Source organism: Aphis gossypii, chromosome 2, assembly GCF_020184175.1.
Source record: "Aphis gossypii isolate Hap1 chromosome 2, ASM2018417v2, whole genome shotgun sequence".
Classification (NCBI taxonomy): Eukaryota; Metazoa; Arthropoda; class Insecta; order Hemiptera; family Aphididae; genus Aphis; species Aphis gossypii.
Genome location: NC_065531.1, coordinates 82,388,476 through 82,410,976, shown reverse-complemented (window position 1 = coordinate 82,410,976; position 22,501 = coordinate 82,388,476). Strand labels below are relative to the sequence as shown.

Sequence of the window (22,501 nt, the reverse complement as noted above, 5' to 3'; positions counted from 1 at the left end):
TGAAAAAACGTCAAATTATTATCCCGTATACAGAAATTATATACGCTAAACCAGTTGTTAAATTAATAGTATAAAATTATTCTTTAGGTATTTATAATCACAAACATGTCGGTGTAAACTCTTGTTACACGTTAACTCTCATCGTTATGTTTTGACCCCTCATAATAACGTTGGTGGTCATTATTTTTACTATACAACAATTAATTACACATATATATATATATATATAGGTTGGGCTCGTTATAATTCCCTACATAGAATGAAAAAAAACAACACGAGATACTCTAATATAATAATTTTATTGTGTATGTTCTCAATACAGGATCAAAAAAGTATAATTATAAAAATATAATATTTCGGCGATTTAGGTAGATATTACCTTATGTTATATTATTATAGCGGTACACTACACTCATGGAAACAAGAAAAACCAACTCGTCCTGCAGAAGACGAGTAACCAAAATATATGTTGAAAGAGTATTACTATGCCATCGGTGTAATAAATTTCTAAATATTAACTAATATATAATAATTAATAATTTACGGTTCGCTTATTTTACCACTCATTATCTTGATATACCTAGTTATTAACAATTTTAAAAAACGTAAAAACATTTAAGAATTCATAAATAATATTTATTATATGTTATGATCGAAATGAAGTGTACCGGAACATAGACGGGTTCTTCGTTAAATATCGGTCTACCACTCCGCTCATTCTTATGGCTAAATAACTACTAGTTCGAATTTTTGATATTATAATATATCAAATGCTTTAAAAAATATATTCTACTTCGAAATAAGAAAACAAAAATATTATATACCTTGTCATACGACCATAAAATAAAAATAATGATAATATAAAATAGTGAAAATAAAAATTATTTTTAAAAAACGCTAAAACTCTTCAAAATAGTGAGTGTTTACTTTGAATTATCCGGTATGTATTATATATTAAATATACCTATTTTTCACCGGGATTATAAAACAGGAGAGTTCGTATATACACCCTGTCATTTTAATACTGGAACGTAATATTATGTATACGCATAAAAAGTATATAATAGACATTTCACCAATTTCGAACAATTGTTCTACGAACCGGAAAATTATATTCGTGCCCGAGAGTCTTCTCGTCTGGCGTGCCGGTGCCTGCAGTGCCTGCGCCACCGTCGCCACTGCAATAGACGTTTCCATTATCGGAGCACTCATATATATATTTATGTATATATAATATATATATATTTATATATATGTATACTCCTCGGGGGTGTCTCGATTCGGTTTAATTTTATTGACAATACCTTACCTGTCTCGCAGCCACTTTCCGCACGTGACGGCCCGCCGAGTCGCGGTCTGTGTACGGCAAAAGAAAAGAAATAAGTAAATAAGAAATGAGAAAACGTTCAGCGCATACCTTCGGGCGATGGTGGGAAGTCTTCAACCGTCACCCTGGGCACGTATAACCCCGCTATGCCCTGGAATCAGCCCTCTACGTAGCGTGCTATTTCCGTAAAGTTTTCTTTATTTATTTGCGAAAACGATAATAATATTCTAATGTACTATCTAATAATATGTCTACCGATAATAGTCGCCCTAGATTGCGTTTCTATACAAAACAACATTGTATTAATTTTGTACGGCCGTTTAATACACATTTTTGACGTATAATTTACAACTCAAAGGCCAAAGGATACAGTACTACGGAGTTATTTTGTACTAATTTTGTGATAATACCATAAGTTATACTCTAAAAGTTGAATACAAAAACGTATTCATAGGAAAACATTTCCGGGGGGGGAGTTAACTTCTAAATCATATTCTTCCATCCCCGTAGACGCGTTACTACAGGTTACACTTAATCTTAATCTAACTACTGTCCATTAAATGTTTGGTCGAGACAAGCGGAGTATGTCGAATTATAATTTTAGAATTTATATCTGAACCAGTCGGTTTGGTTAATTAATATAAAATGCGCATGAATTAAATCAGTTCGATGAGACTTGAATTTAATTTTTTTATTTCCAAGAATTATAGGTATCGATCGTTTCGCTACAAAATAGTTAAATAATTACCATGTTTACAATCATATATAAATCGAGTGATAAACAACACATAAATACAACCTAAATAGTTTTGCCGTATATTCGTATTTTTTTTTTTTTTTTTTTTTTTAATCAAATTTGTTTATGACTATAAGTGCAAAGAAAATCAAAGGAAAAAAATTGAACTGTCTCTTCAACAATGGAGTTTTATACTTCTCAAATAAAATTCGCACTGGTCGTTGGAAACCGTTTGGTTTAGTTTTTTCTTATTTTATCGTTTGCTGCACGTGTCGATGAGTATAACGAAATCCTTAACTGCTAACTGCTCTATACAATGTACGCACTAGGTGCCCATATAGCACGTGCTATACAATACACGTCTATATAAACGCGCATAAGTATATATATTGGCCCCGTTTAACCCTATAATATGCGCGCGCGAATCGTCCACACGTACCTACGGCGTAATAAACGGCGAAACGGCACGCGAAATAAACCGATTTGCATTCAACGTGAATAATAAAATTATACGACATCCCGCAGCGACTTTCGATTCGTATGTCGTCGTTTATTATTATAATGCTGCAGCCAATAGTAGATAGACGTATTATTATAGTCGATTTTTGTTCGTGCGAACATTGCCCGAATTGCCGATCGCGACGATTTACCTATATACAATATTCGTATTTTTGTTCTTCTTAAATCATTATTAGTTAGACTATTTCAAGTTATTCGTGTCAAACGATCGTTCTCCAGTAGTTCCTCATCGCGAAAATGCCATTTCAATTTTCCGATGGTACTTATATAATATTCTTTGTGAATATTTTCCTGACAACGTAGATACTTATTTGTCTGCCAATATAGATTTTTTTATTAGTTATTTTTTTTTTATTAGTGAGAGTTGAAATACGCAAATATCCACACCCGGACCGGATCCCAAAGTAGGTAGCTGTTGGTGGTTATTGGCGACTGATCCGATTGTGCATAACGAAGTCGGCCAACAATCAAGCCCTTGTAAAACCAGTTAAGCGTATTAAATAGATTTCCCGCAATTTATAAATCAACAGTAGAGTTGTAAAGCGTCCATCGACTCGAAACAGTGTATCTTTATTTTTTTTTTTTTTGAATATCGATACATAAAAATTCTTCGGTTTTCCTGCGAAATTGTAATATTGTTCTAGTAATATGTAGGTCGACAAAGCTGCGGATTATCTATAGAATATAAAATAGATATTATGTTCTTTTAATTATATCACCTAACTCTTATGTGTATATTATATGAATATAATATGCTTTTCGAGTCACTAAAATAAACTCCAAAATTAAATATAACATGTGATCGTGGCACAACTCATTGTGATGGCATTACGGAGAAGACACATCTAAATTAACGCAATGCTGCAGAACTGACGAAACGTCACTCTGCACAACTATCGCAGTCCTTACCATCAAATGATTGCCAAGTGTATAATTATTGCTCATCGAGCCATGACTAACCCAACCCTCTTCATGGTGCTAAAAAACTTTATTTTCGTCCTATAATAGAGTGTCTGTTACACTATTAATAACGTATTATTCGTGCTTATAAACAATTACATTTTCATAATGCAACAAAACAATATTATATATAACACAGGAATTATGCGCATATACAGTTATTTACAATATTGTTGTACGGTAATGAGGCTGCAGATAAATCAATATGGCTTAAATATTTTTTATTCCATATTGAATATTTATTCTTTTTAAATTTTTAAAGTCTTACATATTTGTATATAACTATATAGTTTAGTTATTGTTATCAATTAAAATTATATTTTTGCTTTTTAGTATACACAGTGAATTCAAGTCTCAACAAAATTGTATAACAATAAGGACTGAATTTGTTTTCATTACAATTTATATTTTGCTATATTATACGTATAGGTATAAAAGGTAATATATATTATATAATATTATAATATTGTAATTATCTCCACATAGGATTATGTTTGCGTCCCGCTGGTCTGTGCGCAGGTATAATATATATAGTCAACACTATAACTTTAATAAGAAGTGGAGGGATTCAAAGGAGCAGGAAATTTAATATAGGTTAGGGTATCTGATGCAGAATAAGCGCGAACGTTTAGGCGTGCGTTTTATGTTCGTTTTTTCGCATCCGATTACACGAGACTCGTCGGTTATCTTTGTGAATAAGATGCGTCTAAAAAAATCAAATTAACTTTCAACTAAGAATTTTTTTTTCGCATACAAATTGGATAGCTGAACCGAGAAAAAAATAAGGGCGACCATAAAAGAGTGGGCTTTTTGAACTTTTTTCACTCATGACTTGACTCTTTATAAACGGGAATACATATACATATATATATATGAGCTCCAGGAGAAACGATATTATTTATTCTTTTCGGCCCCGTAAAAGCGGAACTTTTGAATACGACAAACGAGACGGGGATGAGATCTCTGGGTTTTATTTTATTTATTTTTGTCTGTATACATATATTATATATACGTATATAATATATACTTTTTGCTATTTCCCTCTGCTCGTAATAACAATAAGTGTGTAGAATATATATAAATATATAAGCTTTTTTTCAAAAGCATATCTTTTTCCTTATTCGCACGCACACACTTTCTGAACGCTATATTCCCTCTTATCTCCTCGAGTGGCTGTTGTAGTGGAAAAGTGGTGTGGGTGTAGGACAAAGGTTGATTTCAATGAAAACAGCCGCCGACCCGACGCCATTTAGATTCGTTTGCAGACATCATTTTACACCTTCCGAAATCCCAAACTTTGAAGATTTTGTACAGAACACACGGCATCGATATATTTGATATGTGTATAATGTATATTGTATATATATATTGTGTATATATATAACCTAGTAGTTGCTTCGTCATCGACACCTTTCAGTCTATCCGTGAAGGGTGGGGTCTGTTGGACCAGATCCATTATCCGTCCGTCTCGGCACAATGGCGGTTTTCCCCTTGTCCTTCAAATTACGTTTAAAAGGATCCCCGCGCACTGTAAACCAACCAATATATAGTCATTCCGTACACACACAAACACTATTTCTGTTGTGTTTGTAATTTAGATGGCGATTTTGTTAATCGATTCTTAATACCATTATAGCTTAGTTCTGTATTTAGTGTCGGTCTCTAAAATGGGGGAGGGATCGGAATACCGCTTAAATAATCATTAGCGGTGGATTTTATCCTTTTTTGAGCGTCCAAAACAGTTAGTTTTTTTTTATGGTAATTCATTCTTTAAAAGCTTGTAACATTATTAAAAGTGAAAAAAATACATTGTATAATGTACACCCGCGTATCGATAAATGTTTTTAGTGTTTACGTGTTATATTGTATTGTTGTATCTAACCCATTATTATTGTTGACAATAAACTTTACATTAAGGTAATAACTTCATATTCAAGTCTAAATGACGATTGATTATTTGGAGTGAAAGATTGCCAAAACTACAAAAATAAACAACTAAAATATTTCTGAAAAATAAAAAAATAAATATAAAAATTTGTGTCACTGTAATATAATAATATATTATAAGACTACACTATAATGTGTATATTTTAGTATTATAATATGTAAACAACAATATCAGATTTTATTTTTAAACGTCTAACATTTTTTATTTTTATATATTTTTTCCGTATAGCTGATTTTTATATTATATTCATATATTTATCATATTATTATTATTAACGAACGCGTTAAATTCTCACTAGCGAGCTGCTACAGACACTCGGTTATATAAACTGGAACGAGTAAAATGTGTTTAAATACATTCTTTGTAAATTTAAATATTATTAAATACCTATATACCTGCAGCGATATAACTGATTTCTCGTGCATGTAATAATAATAATCGTCGTCGTTGTCTTCGTCGTTTTAACGGCCTATTATTTACCATTAAAAAACTACAGATTCGACATTAAACACGTATCGTCGTCGTCCAGTGTATATCTGCTGCAGTAAACGCTTGTACATAATAATTTTCCTCGAACATGCGTATACAAAACATGTATATTTTACATTTTTTTTCGGTCGTCTTAAACGTCCGCTGATAGATATACTATATCAGGTGTACATATATATATGTATAAATATGGGATAATTAAAACAGACTGTAGACACGTGTCGGTGACCGGTTGAGCTGATGGTGGACGAGGTCCGTCCTGCGGAAAACACACGAACGATAACGATAATTTTTCGGGATTCTGTATAGATCACACCGACCGACGCGCACGATAGGGTGCCAGCGACGGCGTACCGGATCCATTATGTATTTTAACGGCTATAATAGTATTTAAATATACAACGGCGTTAAGAAAAACACTGCCGTTTTTATTATACCGTGGGCGCGTCAAACCGTGTTCTCTTTTCTCTCTTCATATTTATATTATAATATTCTTTACATATATTTTATCATAATATTATCTTCATTATATAGGTATGTAATAGTTGATTTATCGCAGAACTCTACTGCGCTCAAAACCTTCTCCGCCTAACTGATCTCACTATCCGAATACAATATTATAAATAATAAGAAAAACTTTATCGTATCGTTTAATGTCGACATTGTCCGACATGACTACATACCGTGTCTATGTGTCGACCAAATATTACACAATAAGGTGATTATTTAAACACTCATTGTATCGAAAAGTATCAAAGTGTTTGGAAAATATATGTTTATATAAAATTAAAAATGTATATAAATATATATTATACTGTTATCGCACAGATAAATAAACATTTTTTTTTTTAAAGTATGGTAATAAAAAATGTTATTTTTTAATGACTTTAAATTATATTAAAAAAATATCTCCATAAACGATAGAAATAAAATATATTATGTACAGTGTACACATACCTATTATATTATTCACTTGTAAAATATAAATTTATAATGTTAAAAAAGCCACAGTTGAATATTTATACTATTTTCATATAATATTATTATTAAAGAGAGACAAAAAAACTCGTCACTATTTTAAGCATATAAATCAATAATAATAAACTATACTTCCGTCGTGTATCTCTTACACATTATAAGTAATGCATACAGAACTCTGTAAACTTTGTCTTTTTCCAATCCTTTAAGTTTTGATCGGAAACTGTCAAATCGTCAAATCCAAATTCAGTTATCGATAGTTTGAACCCCTCGAGATACTTTTTTTTTCGCCTACGGCCTACTAAAAGAGAAGAATAATGATGTCCGACTATAGATCGTAAAATCACCGTCATTTTATGATGGTTCTGTTGCTCCAGGTACCTATCTATATTTTTGATTACTTCCACAGTAAGATATTATCAGACAAAATTAAACGAGACGTATTTTATTTATTAATTTATCTATAATATGATAATAATTAATTAAATGTAATTATGATGCTAAATTTTTAATACTATTACAAGTTCATTTCAAAATATAAAAAACTGATAAATTTTTATCATTACTTGATTTAATACTTATATATTTTAAGAACTTTTTAAATATAAAGCTATATTAAAACTTTCGATGTAATTTTATAATACTATACTTGTATATTTTTTAATTAAGTTTGAAAGTATTTTAGTTATTCAGAAAATTTAATAATAATAAAAAATGCCAATATTCGTTGATAAGTAATTTCTAAAATTCCAATATATTGTTATTACGTAATAATTATATATGTACATAAACAATTTTTATTTATAGCTCTTTCAAACTTAACAGTATAAAATACTATGAGTCAACGGGTTGATTTTATTATCGAGTATCGAAATAACCACTTTTATTAAAAATCATCAAAGTGTTTGAACTATAATTTACTCTCAAGTGGTGTTCTTGGATAGCTTAGTACACAAAATAGCGAGTAAACTTCAGTGAAGTACTGTAAAAGTTTCTGTAGTGTATTACCGTCATTTTCTGGATAAATCGAGTTTCACGTTATTACCTTGGACTTTCGTCCAATTTTTGCCATTCTGTTATACTCAAAGAACGTAAACCGTCCGTAAATATTTGTCCAACCCCTCGAGTCCAATAGATGATAAGAGTACACGCAATTTCGTTTTAACCATTATCGTCGTTATTGTCAACCACGACGGTCCATTATAACTTATAAGTAACCATGCCATCAGAAATGAAATAAGCAATGAAATTAGGTTCATCAAAATAGGCTACTATAAGAATTACTCTAAATTAAAATCTGTCTGGAAATTTTTCTCCGCAGTAATTTTAATCGTATAAAAATGTCAGTAAGTATACTTCATACACTCTTAAAGTTCAAAGTATATAAAAATTTATAGATACTCATTATTTTTATTACAACATGTTTCTGGTAAGTGTGTTTATTTATATGCACACATTATGAGCACATAATAATTCATGGCTTTCTATATAGTATGTCTAGTACAATTTTTTTAAACTAAACTCATTTTCTCAGAAAATATTTGTACTTTTAATAAAAATAAATATTATGCTTTGAAGTAGCAATGGTCAATGGTCATTTAAAAAGAAATAAGCAAACACAAGTATATTTTAAATGTAATTAAAATAATATGTGTTTTAAAAGAAATTTACTTATTTAAATAAAACTAATTAAAAAAATAAATTCTTTATTATTAATTCCTCATATTGTTATTATATTGAATCGTAGATATCGTTATCGTTTCAAATCTCGACCAGTAATTCCGTACATCAAATAATATTATTTGATCATTCCCTATCAGATGCACCGTTATTAATACACATTTAATTGCGGCCTACGAGTTTAACACGATTACTGGACTATTTCATTAAAGCTGACTGCTGTCTATTGTTCCAATTCATTATGTCAGCAACCTCTTTCACGCATTTGTGGTTTTCCCTCCAAAGCCTGGACATTTTTTTCACCCCCATCGGCAACACACGAAAGACAATTTAATTAATTTTTTTTTTTTTTGATATATATTTTCTTGTCGGCTGACGGGAGGACTTTTAACCGGATTAAACCACGCGACATCCCCACTGCGACTCCAACAGCACCATTGCCACACTCCTAAAAACCACACCGGAAGGCTTTGTCCTTAAAATGCCAACTTTAATAACGTGTCCATTGTACGGTTTGCGATGCATATGTATATCGGTCGATCGACATGACATAAATTGAAAAACGTCCGTCGGCCACAAAAACGCTGACGATATTTTTCCAAGTAACCAAGTACACAGTGCTAGTGTAATGGGGTTTTATCGTATGGGGGTCGGGGGGTTTAAAACAAAGTAGTTTGTTTGGATTGGATCCAAAATAAGAAGAGAAAATAAAAACATTGTGTACCATACAATGTGCGTGTGTGTGTGTCTTGGAACCTTTTCAAACCTTGTCTCTATCTCTCTCTCTCTCTATCATTACACCCTCCCTATGTATCTATATCTCCCTCCTCTCTATGTATCTATATCTCTCTGTCTCTCTCGGGTACAAAAAGGGCTTTTTCCCATGGAAAACGCCAATAACATAATGCGTACACGACGGTTTTTCCCAGGCAATGTGGTCGGCTCTCCTATCTGTTATGGGGCGGTATGGTTGGTTGAGAGTGTGTATGCACCATAAAAAGAGATTGCGAATCCGAGATATTGCCGTCTGGGCCCTATTCGATTTGTGTTCGAAATATATTAATCTCCGATCGTTATTATATATTTTATTATTATTATTATATATTTTTTTCTACTACCGGATATCCGATGGCGCCCTAAAAGAACCAACGTTTTTATTATTGCGCGACGACGCATGTATATATTTTTTCTACGAGTGCGGCGTTTATTTTGATAGAAATCATCAATCGCAGTTGTATGGTAAACATTTTCTATAAAATTATTATGTTTTTATTTTTTCTTATTTGATATTTTCACGGAAGAATTCAAAACTATTCGATTATTATTATTAAAAAATATTTTTTTTTTTACAAATTTAATTTTCGTTGTGTCTATGTGGATTGCGTTATAAAATATAAACAACTATTTTGAATTTTGGTTCAAAACTTGGTAAAAATAAGTGTCGAGTTGTATAGTATTATAATAATTATCGTGTAATAAATAAAATAAAAACCATAAACCACCCATCAATGAACTTTTTTATGCAGTGTTATTATTCATAACGATGTATAAATTATAATTCGATAGCGTTTGAAGATAAAGGTATCAATAAAAATATTATACTCTGTCCCATGTGGTTTTGCAGACTACAATTCTAGCCACTAAAAATGCATTAACAACGAACGTAACTGTTCGAATAATAATTAGATATTCATCACCATGTTGTGAATCTTTTTGAATAATTTATTCGGTCCTGCGAGTTCGTTTTTTAACCAGACATAACTTCATAAAAGTCCTTCTTCTTAATCCGTAGGTGATTCGTTAACGGTATTACAATAATTATACTTGCTTGTCAGTATACTTGTTAAGCAACTTTGTTCATCATATACATAATGTTTCTCAAGCATTCTCATTGCTTACCATTCTTTTATTCATTCACAAAGAATTTATTATGATTATAATATTTTCTGGTTTTTTTTTGTAGGTAGACTTAAATACCATAGTTTTTTGTATTTATATCATCATTAGTATTTTTTAAGTTATCAAACTTAATAATGGTTTTATATAAAGAATAAAACAAATACAAATTCTGATGCTCTAAATCTAAATCTAAACAATGTTTTTTAACTGCTTTAATTATTATTGCGAACAAAACTCAACGATCCAACATAATAAAATAATATTATAATATGATACATAAACTTTGTTTTACTTCATTTTATATCATTATTTACTCTTTATATATAATCATAACATTTTATAATATATATATATATTCTCTCTTTTATGAATAATATTATGAATGTGACCTAATTTTATCAAATACTTTATGTTACATTCAATGGCTTTATATGTCGAGTGTAGTTTATAATAAAGCGCATAAAATATTTAGTTTATAATATTAATTTTACTCAAACTATTTTTACAAACATAAAATACTATTATATTAAAAATAATTATTATGATTTTCAAATCATCCTATATTATCATGGGATATTTATTAATTTTTCTTGTATTATAACGTTAATAATTAAACTAGAAATAAAAGTTTCTATTGACACAAAACAATCGTTATATAAAATAAAAGATTTAAATATTTGAAAGCATAGAATCTCGACTATATTCAAAAGTTTCAAAAACAGAAACTTGAATAAATTGATTATTAAACGAATTATGGTGGTGAGTATCGCCCTGTGTTTAAAATGTGAATGCACAATATACATTATTATACAATAGTATTCAATACAGTCATCAAAGCGCATGTACTTTGATATTGTAGCGGAATTAATGTACGCTTAATCGAATAATAAATTGATAATCGATGTATATATAATTATAAATAATAAATATGTTTCCGTTTAATTCCGCCGTCTGACAGAAATGAAAACGTTATTAGCGCAAAACCTATATTATATCGGGTCAGCGCGTTCTCATTTTGTATGAATAATGAACCGTACTTGGATCGTGATTCGTGTATACGTATATAATAATAATAATAATATAGTATGGGGTTTCTGGATTCGCTGTTATTAAAATTCCAGCAAATATGGTTTTCAAATATGATTTTCGTATTTTTTTTTCCTCGTTCCGTTTCATTACGCCATCCAAAACGACGATGAAATAAAAAAAATACACACTGATCCCCCGCCATTGTGCAAATGATATTCTATGAGCGGATTACGTATTATCGCGTTAATTGGGTCGACGAAAAAATACATGGGATCGCGCTCTGTTGGAAAAAAAAATAATAATAACGACGATAAATCAACAACGTCGCTGAATAACAATTTAATATATTAATATATCCTTACCTGACACCTCGCGCAACACCGCTTAACTGCGAATATTGCAATGATATAATAATATGCTCGCACGAAATAGTGTCATAACTCGTGACGTTACTATGTGTGCGCGTTATTGGTGTGCTAGAGTATATTATTATTCTCGAGTATACTATTATCATTAAACTCGGTGGACTTGGCTCGAAATCGGGCGAGACTGTCATGTGCAGACCCACCCGCCGACCACCGAACGCGTTTATATTGCGCGACCCGTACCGCACTAGGCCAGAGGACGTCCGGAAAACGTATATTATATTATTGCGTTATACTTTATCGGACGTCGCTGCAGGAATGTCCGTTCGTTTGCGAGTCTCCAGCGACGCGTAGTCCGTTGATTTATTGTAGGCGCGAAACGTATATTATATAAAAACCGGGAAATATATCAAATGTCTCTATTCCCGCCGGTATTTCCGGAAAACGCGAGCGCTACTTCTGCGCCGCCGAGTTCGGCCATAAAAGCCGTGGCGGCGGCGTAAGGAGGAGGTGAAACTTATATTGTTTATGGTGTATATAAGTAATGAATGTCTTGAGTGCGTTTTCGCCTTTACAGGTATGTATATTATTACGCCTACCTATAATAATGATAAAACGCCCTCGCGACCGTACTTTTGTATTAGTCGGTAGGGGAAATACCTGTATACGGAGCGGTCCGAAAAATCCTCCCAAAACATTAAATCTGTGTGCAAAGCAAACAATTATATGATAAATAATTTATATCGGCGTTTGTCTTGTGCAAACGGATGGGAAATGTAATAATTTAAATACAATTTACATACTTAATCATTCTCGGTCGATGTACGGTTGATACGCGGTCGGGATCAAAAAAGGTAAAAAAAAACTCTGAGTTACAATTGAGAAATACAATTATATTGTTTTAAATATTAATAAAATTATACATTTAACAAATAAAAATAATATATTCATTTTATAATTTTACCAATTTATATTTTTATGAAACACACGCCTTACAAATGTCAGTGAATCGTTTTATTTTTTCAAATAATGTTTGGTTTTATATTTAAAGTATCTGAATATTTTTGACACATTTTAAAAATTCAAATATGTTGGGATATGGCGATCGGATCTCAGTTTTGAATTTAAAATTGAAAGCTTCACCTCCATTATTCGTTCTCCATACATTATATCCAAAGCTGTCTAGAGTGTTGTTGGAAAAGTAGTGTCATATTGAATATATAGTTATTGACCAAACAGTCATTAAATTCAGTAACTCTTTAATCCGTACGTTATTTAATGATTAATTCCAAAAACATATTTCTCACTTCATCTGAAAGGATAAAAGTCAATCCATAAACGTAATACAGCAATTTTATTAATTTTTAGTTCTTATTTTTGTTCTCTATACATTATAGTCAGTCCTAATCCTATAATGTTTTCCACCAGTCTTGACTAAGATAAAATCTGCATTCAAACAAAGTGGTTTTCTGGAATTCATTACTTACAACTTACAAAATTCCTTTTACAAAGTCAGAAACTATATATATATATATGTTGTGGCTTAAATATTAATGCATTTCAAAATTTAATTTTCAGCGTAGACTTGTTAAGCAAGAACTATTAGTATCTGTACGATAATTCCTTTTATCTTTTAATAAATTGAGTGCAACAGGAACAAATAACAAATACTCTGTATACCTACTAAAACCAATTACTGTAAATATTTGCTGAAAGAATTCCGTCTTGCCATAAACTAAAAGATATATAACGCTGACTGCAATTTGGATGAACTCTAAATAATCGATAATCGGTGCGGGCCGTCATTAAAGACGGTAATATTATCTTCTATACAATTATGTCTGCAATTCGTTTATTGCAATCTCAACTCAGACACAACTCGTTATAAAACTCTCCGACGAACTCGTGGTAAGTCGGTAAAACACCGCTACATTCACTGCTTACACGACGGGTATCTGTAGTGTATACTTATAGCCAGACTAAAATCCCTATTAGAAGCGCTATCAACCAGAGTGTGTATGACATGAAATACAAGTACATAGTAGGTATATACCGAATAATTATTTTATTTTTTTTTTAAATGTAGAAAACAAAAATATGACTTATATTCCCCTGCTCCCCCTTCGTGTATCGTACATCACGCGCGTGTAGGTTCTATTTGTTTCTCACTTATCCCTCCAGTTCGTACACTCGTCACTCTCTCGCAGGCTTTACTACAACGCGTGTCTCGAGTAACGCGTGGGACGTGACGTGTAGTATACGGGTAAAAAAAAAGTGCACCGAGAATTATTTTTTGTCTACCTAAATGCTACTCGAGTTAATTATAATTATTATGCGGCGGCTGCGCGCAGGTTTCATTAACGAGGGTCGAGAAAAAGCTTTCATTTTATTATAATAATATTTTCTCTAGAGGTTAAAAAAAAACTCAATAATAATAATAGTCGTAGTCGTCGATGATGACGATATACATGTTATAATAAAAGCCAGCCGTCATCTGTGACCTTTTATCGTTTTTAGTTTATTTTTTTTTATTTTTTTTTTTCATAAATCAGTCGGCGTAAGTACTCGTCGCACCGTTGCCGTTGTCGTCGTTGTTGTAACTATAATCATAATAATAATTTCTTATTTTTCAAACTCCGAGTGGGCGCCGCCGGACAAATATATTATTTCCTATGACTGGCCCGCGTGTCATCTTCTCTTCGTCGCGTGTACGATCGCGTGTGGCAGTACCAGTAGCCGGTTCTTACACCTCATTAAGTATACTCCAAGGCTCGGTCGTTCATCAATATTTCGTTGTCGACTAATATATTATATTATTTTGTATGTATATATATATAAGTACGCGGCACGTATGGTCGATTATCCGAAAACATGCGTTCTCCGTCAAGTATATTAACGGGAGAAAAATCAATCGTCTGGGTGATTATTATTTGCTCTTCGGCAGACGTCACTTGGTGTTCTCTCATTGAGGACGATTACCGATGAACTTGTTCGCCGAGTGTAGTTATTAAGTTTATGTTATACATAATAATAATATATTAGAGAATATAGAATTTAAAATTGTTATTAGTGAGCATGTTTTTGTACACACAACCGCCCGGAAGTTAAACGATGCGCGCATATAGAGTTGGTGAGTCGGCGCAGCAGAATACCTATTTTCGGTAACTACATAGGTACCACCCAAAACGTTTAACTCTTACACTTATTAAAGCTTATTACTAATTTCATAATATTAATGAGATTTTTCTTACAGTTTTGTTAAAAAGTAGCTCTTTGCGTATATGGCAGTATTCAATTTTTTGTGAGTAGGTACCTATTTTATCTATCTAGCTCGTGCCGGGTACACGTTTTATAAATAGTCGTATTAACTCTGTCTTGTGTTGTTAAAATATCTACTTAAATAATATTAAAACGGTAACCACCACGGTGGTCAATCCGTTTAAATATTAAAATTGTCTAACTCTCGGTGTACCGATTATTACTACTATAACCGGCAAAATTTAAATACCAAATATAATACCAGTGTATTATAAATTTCGAATTTATCTAGACACAATATCATACTCGGATAGCGTACATAATAGTATTGCTGATAACTGTAGCACAGTATTATCTGCAATCCCATTGAGATCTGCTAATAATGAAAATACGGTGACCAACGCCACTGAATGAAGTTATATAATACAAAGCGTTTCGATTTGTCATTTATCTGTATGGCAATATAAAATCGAATAGTCGAGAACTATCTTTTTATTAATATTATCCAGTCGATCGGTATAATAGTATGCGTCATCCGATAAAGCGCAGAAATATCAAATACAAATTGCAAGCATTCATTTTTCCATTTTATGTCGACGCCGCCAGTCTATGTATATCGTATATACGTAATATACACATGTATTTGACGCACTCGATATGTACAATAATAAAATATGTTTAAGGTAAATCGTTTGAAATTCCTCCGCGTATACACTGCAGGGAAATATCATCTATACGTTAGAGGCCTTTGGAGTGCTTTTCAAAACTTCTCTGGGTTAATAAAAATATATATCACGTAGTGCCTATATAGTCCCGCGTGTTGGAAATTTCTCACATTTAAAATAATCTCCCAGTCTCCGCCATTCCCGCGAGCAGCCAGTCAACGTTAATCTATTCATGACCTTTATCGTTGCCCGTCGTCGTGTATTTATTTTCGATCAGAACTTTTCCGATATAAGTACTGAAACCGTTCAAATTCGCATCATTAAACGTATATATTACGCATTATCATTTCCGTTTCCTAAACACGACTGTCGGCGCTTAAAACAATTTTTGTCGTGTTTGACAAATGATGACAATACTCGCCAGTCGTCGATACAATAAAGTTAGCGACACAATCGTGAGTCGAATATTAATTGTTTTTTCTTTGCCCAAACACGTTTTTAGCATTCGCATTATTAATATTCATCTTTGATGTTTTGTGTCATAGTGTCTTTGCGTCGGCGTCAAACGCTGTGACGAGTATTGTTTTATATCATCATAATCATAATGCATAATATAATAGATATTTTAACGATGAAAACATATACGACAGTTTCTTTTTATCGAAAATAGATGCAAAATAATAATAATCGACGTTAGTTTTAAACTATGTGTGTAATAATATTTTTATAGTGGCGATAATATATGTTATGAGAATTTATTTATATATATTTTTTTCTCTCTCGATACTGTCCGTTAAGTGTTTGTCATTTCTGTACGACATAAGCCAGAAGTCGTAATGTGCACAATGTGTACACCGTTGTTTTATACATATATATTATATACACATATAAAGTGAGTCATTGTTGTGTTTTCATTTTTCTCTTTCTCGACATCGTGCCGACGAACACCAGATATTCAGAAGGGAAAATATGATATTTACACAGTAGCATTATAAATATTATATATATATATATAAATAATACGCGTAAAGAAACGACAAATACCACGCTCGGAGACGATGACAACCCCACGTGCTGCGTGTTGTCAATATTTGTCCACCCTATAACGACGGATCGGGTCCGATCTTAATCCATTTAAGCACGGACTCGCCTCCTCCGCTCCGCGTTATGATCTTTGAGAAAACTCTTCGACTGAAGCCACCGCAAACCCTGCAACAATGCTTCAGCGGTAACCTAAAATTCCATTTCGTTCGCGGGCAAGTACGTTTCAATTCCTACGTTTCAATTTACTCGTTTTCGAATCGTCCCACGCTCCTCCACCCCTCTCGCACTGGCCACCGCCCTAAATCAACCAATCTGCATATAAATCCCGTCACAATATCTAATGCGTTTGCACTATATATGTACATTATTACGCGTGCATAATCCGGTGTCGCGTATAATCCGGATTTATTTATATGTGTGCGATGCGGTGGTGCGGAAAACAAGTTTAAAAATGCAAAATATATTATTATGCTATGCCCCCGTAAAATATTAATGCGTGTAACGTGTGCCTAATCTCTTTGTATATTATAGTGAAAAAAATGTCCGATATCGGTACCTAATGAAACTACGTGTATGCGTCCCGCGTTGTCGAAACCACTATATGATATATACTTATATATATGGATACACACAGCTGCGGTAGTCTGAAATTATCGGAATTCATATTTTGTTTCCTATAATCGTACGCTAAACACTGTATATACAAAAGCACCGATTTGCGATTTTTTTCTGTATAATTATATATTTCAAAGTTCGAAAATAAATCGCAGAGAAAAATTACATTTTTTACCAAAATACGTGTTAGCAGCTTTATAAATTGCGTTATCTTTAAATGACTGCAGCGAAATTTGATATACGTATTCCAAAAATCTTAATTATACTGTGTTACTAAATTTAGAATCAATTAAAAAGTATATATGCATTGATATTTTTATTAATAATTATTGTTTGTTTACAGTGCTCAAAGACGAATTCCGAGTGGAGCCAAAGGACACAAAAGTAGCTCAGGGACAGACGGCGCTCATGGAGTGCAGTCCACCTAAAGGTCATCCAGATCCAATGGTTGTTTGGAAGAAAAACAGAGAAGACGTACACATAGATTCTACGACAAGGTACCCTAAGTCCACAATATATTATACGTACAGCAAACTGTTTTCGAGTTATTTTTAAATAAGACTTACCTAACGAGTTTAATATTCACCGTATTTGTAGTATATTATATTAGTATAATACAATGACTTAACAAATATAGCCACAGCTACGAATGCGCAATAACATAACCTAATAATGAACGGTCTTAAGCTAATAATAAAAATAATAATAATAGTTTATTCACGATTTTCGATAAAAGAAACTCGCAAGAGAAAAAAACGTTAGAAATGGTTACGAATAATCATTATTTATCATTATATATTATAAAACCTATAGCGCCAGGTGGCTGATGTATTGTTGTTGTTGCTTTCATCGATTTTAGTTGAACAACCTACCTATAAGCAATTTATCTGTTCACACATAATTATAATCAGTGTTGAGAAAAATTATATGATCTACCGATGATTATAAAGCAAATACACGTCTATAATACTCATAATTTAATATTCATTAAATTTTAATAAACATGCATTCATTAAATTTTTCAGCATAATAAAATAACATTTATAAATCAAGTTATAAAGAAAAAAATAGCAATGTACATAGACGTTTGATTAATTTCACTAACTTAATTGTTTTCATAGTAAAATCGTTTTTATTTTATCATTTATATTACATATCAACATAATCCTTTGGTTAGGAAATCAATAATATAAATTATTCATTTTTCCGATACTGTTTATAATTTACTTACTTCTGACTAATAACTTACCTACCCTTATAGGTTAAAACATTGTATCATGTTACATATTATGCAAATATTTCTTTTCGGTATTCGCGTATATTTTAACAGTTGTTTTTAGGTCGTCACTTACATTATATGTTTGTTTAGGATGCGAATCGTAGACGGTGGCAATTTGATGATTACAGACGTCAAACAAGATGACGGTGGTGAATATCAATGCGTGGCACAAAACATCGTAGGCAAGAAGGAAAGTACACCGGCCAAACTCACTGTCAATGGTACGTATGAGTAATATTATCATAATTTTTCAGATTTTCCATTTTTAACCGCCCATATTAAATTTCATACTCTAATATTTAAATTTAAAAATAGTAAGAAAAAACTACATTCTGCTTCAGAATAAAACATATAAAAAAATTGTCTCTGTCTAAAAATAATATAAAACTTCAAAATTAATGAGAAGAAAATGCGTTTTTATTTTAAAACAGTAGTATAAAATATATAGTTTACACAAAGAAAAAAATGTACAATACAAAAATAGATCGACGAAATATTTACTTGTACTCATAATCAACAATATATTATATTATTTGTGTTATGGAATCAGCCCCGCTCTGTTGTGACGTTTATTATATTAAATATTTATGTGACATTAATAAGTGACGTTTGTTAGGAAAAACGTCTCGAAATTAAGTGAAGAAAACATCCATCGCGATAAAACAAGCACAACGTGGTTTACTGCTAAGCACCAACCGAACGGACATCACCGCGAAACCGTTGAAATTAGTCGTACATTTTTTATACGCTTTCGTGCGGCATTTACACGCGTGCATAATGTATAATATAATTCATGTTATGTAAGTCTTTTTGAACTGCTCCGCGTGAGAAATATCGTAAAACGACGAATTTGTCACGGTCGAATCCAGTGTGTGTCCTCTGCACTTACATATGAGCGCACACCCCACATATATATATACGCATATAATATTTACACAGACAATCGTACCGGTCTCTTTTAGTTTTTTCTTTACGCATGAATTCGATTATATTGGGTGAAAATAATATCCACGAATGCTCGGCCGGAGGAAGGAAAAGAAATCGCGCTCGGAATAATAAATGCCCAACGCATACACATACACACACACACACACACCCATGTATGTGTGTGTATATACTATATATATATATATATATATATATATATAAACGTATATACGTATCGCCTACCTACCTGTCGAGTCGGTACTTTTTCCTTCAGTACGTGTACCAAAAGCTATATATTCCGTTTTACAAGATAACAAAATATAAAAAATAAAAAAAAATTACAGCAATAGACATCATCGCCGACTCGTATACTGTATACATTTAGGACAGCATATTATTATACCAAAGGTTTTTCATACGCAGGTATAAATTATTATACATAAGTACGTGCGTTCCGTTATGCTCTTACAGTTTCCATATACCTACATCATATATTATCGTGTATTGTATGCATATACAGAAAAATAATACATAGGTACTATTCGTTGTTCGCACATTACCGCAATTCTTTATCTCTCTCCCTTACGATTTTGGCCCCTCGTCTTATCGAGCAGTCATTTTATTCTCGCACATTGTAATGACTTCTGGAAGGATGGAGGGGGCGTGCAAAGAGTACCCACAATAATCGAGACCGCAATTTAATTTTTTAATTTTAAACGTCAATCTCCAATGGGTAGACGGTCGGTTAGTAATGAAATAGCCCATCCACATTTTTCTATTGAAATATATATTTTTAAAAATCGAAAACTACCTATACCTATTTAAAAGGTGTCGGAAAAACGGATCCACAACAGTGGTGCTGTTAAATTGCCTGTCACAAACGCCGCGCGAATGCGATTTTATTATTGGATTGTTGTACGTATATATTATATTAAAAGAAAATATATATGCGTGCAACTATATTATGAGATATTGGGAAATGGGCCCCAAAATCCTGTCAAAAGTAATCACTGAGTATAATAGAGACCTAATAAGTAGGTATTGTTGTATGGAATTAAGACTATTATTAAGAGTGTCTGTGTACTAAACTCATTATTTTTGAATACCAATTCTCGTTTATTGCTATTAGTTATCCACAATTTTAGTGTCCCCAAAAATTTCACACCCATATTCGCCCCTATTCTTTCACACAATGTGTAAGTATATTGAACGATATGGGAACCGATTGAAAAAAGTTTTTTCGTCGTCAGACCTAATCGAACCGAATACGGCGAATCGGATATAGTTGCAATCGTTCACCACCCGAGTTTTTGATAGAAGAGCCATTAAGCATGCACAGAGAGTTGCAGAGATATGTATACGGACTGATGTATTATATATGTTGTATATTTTTTATACGAATAGGGAGAATACTCTGAAAAACTGAATGTTTAATGCGCCGGAAACTGAGATTTTTTTTCACATTCGATCCACCGCTGTTGACGCCGTTTGCCACTCTTGTACAGAATAAATTTTTCCCTGTGCAGTATTCGTATATATATTTTGTGTTTTCGTATTTTTTTCTTCCCTTTCGGGTGCAACAATAGGCGCACGTCATCGGAGTAAGGGCCGTTTGAATAAAAAAAAAAATAATAATAAAAATAACGCGTATATATACATTTAGAAAATATTGTGCCGAAAGTGGCCGTATACACACGATGCTGTTAGAAAGTCATTAATCCAATGCACGAGGGGACGGCACCCGTTGCATTTGGCATATTATATAGACCTGCGGACGGGTGGAAAAAAATACCGTGCGGGCGATTCGAAAAAAATAAACGCCAAAATATAATAGTAATAATGGTTGTACTGTAACTGAGCGCGTCTAGACAATATTGAAGTATAATAACGTGCGTTTAGTATAGTTTGGTAATTATTACTACATAGTATATGTATTATATTGTTATTGTGACACATCATTTGTTTGCCCATCAGTGGATTATCACTACCATATAATGGTCTGCAGTATAAAAAGCTATACAGTTATACTTTAATTACAACATACTTACGGCCGTTAAAAAACCCGAAAGTAAACTTTGTTTTTATTTTTCACACAAAAAAAAAAAGGTAATTTTTATAATGTTTATCACATGCGAACAAAAATGTGTTTATGTATTTCACCCTGTTATTTTTAATTATATCGTGAATGTCATTAATGCATAATGTTATATTAATACGCTTTCGATGTTATTTTATCTCTTATAGTTTGCATATAGTTTAATGAATAATACATCCTCTTAATATCTTAATTTAATCGCACATTGAGACATAAATTTAATTATACGCTTGTTTTAAATTCTTACAGGTCCGATCATTGTATAAATTATAAATACATAAATCGTTTAACTGTATAATAAATATCCCTTTAAAATTAACGGGTTACGACTCACTAAATGCACACTTATCCCTGTAATACGCTCCAAAGTTAAGGTTTAACCGACCAAAACAACTTTAACAGTTATTACAGAGTAAACTCGCGTTGCTTAATCTTCTATAAAACAAGATAAACTGTTATTTGTCAACTTTGCTAAGTAACCAAATTGCCTCCGAAATTCTAACGCTGATAATTACGATGTTAATGATTTGGGTACGATTTTCAAACCTTAAACTATAGCGTTTGCACCACTTTGCCTATAATCCATTATACGATTAAACGTATTTATAACTTGATTATAGATGACATTCGGATTGCATACAATATTTATTTTCGGTATTAAGTTTTTTCTTTAAGCTTTTAAAACTCA

General features: G+C 32.0%; 1 protein-coding gene across 1 annotated transcript in view; it reads left to right on the top strand.

Annotated features, from left to right (window-relative positions):
* The window catches only part of LOC114119395 (roundabout homolog 2), a 157,473-nt gene that overhangs the window by 121,836 nt on the left and 13,136 nt on the right, over positions 1-22,501 (top strand). The window contains exons 3-4 of the mRNA XM_050201793.1: positions 17,856-18,009; positions 18,882-19,012. Of these exons, the coding sequence (XP_050057750.1) occupies positions 17,856-18,009; positions 18,882-19,012 (285 nt within the window). The remainder of the gene's footprint in view (positions 1-17,855; positions 18,010-18,881; positions 19,013-22,501) is intronic.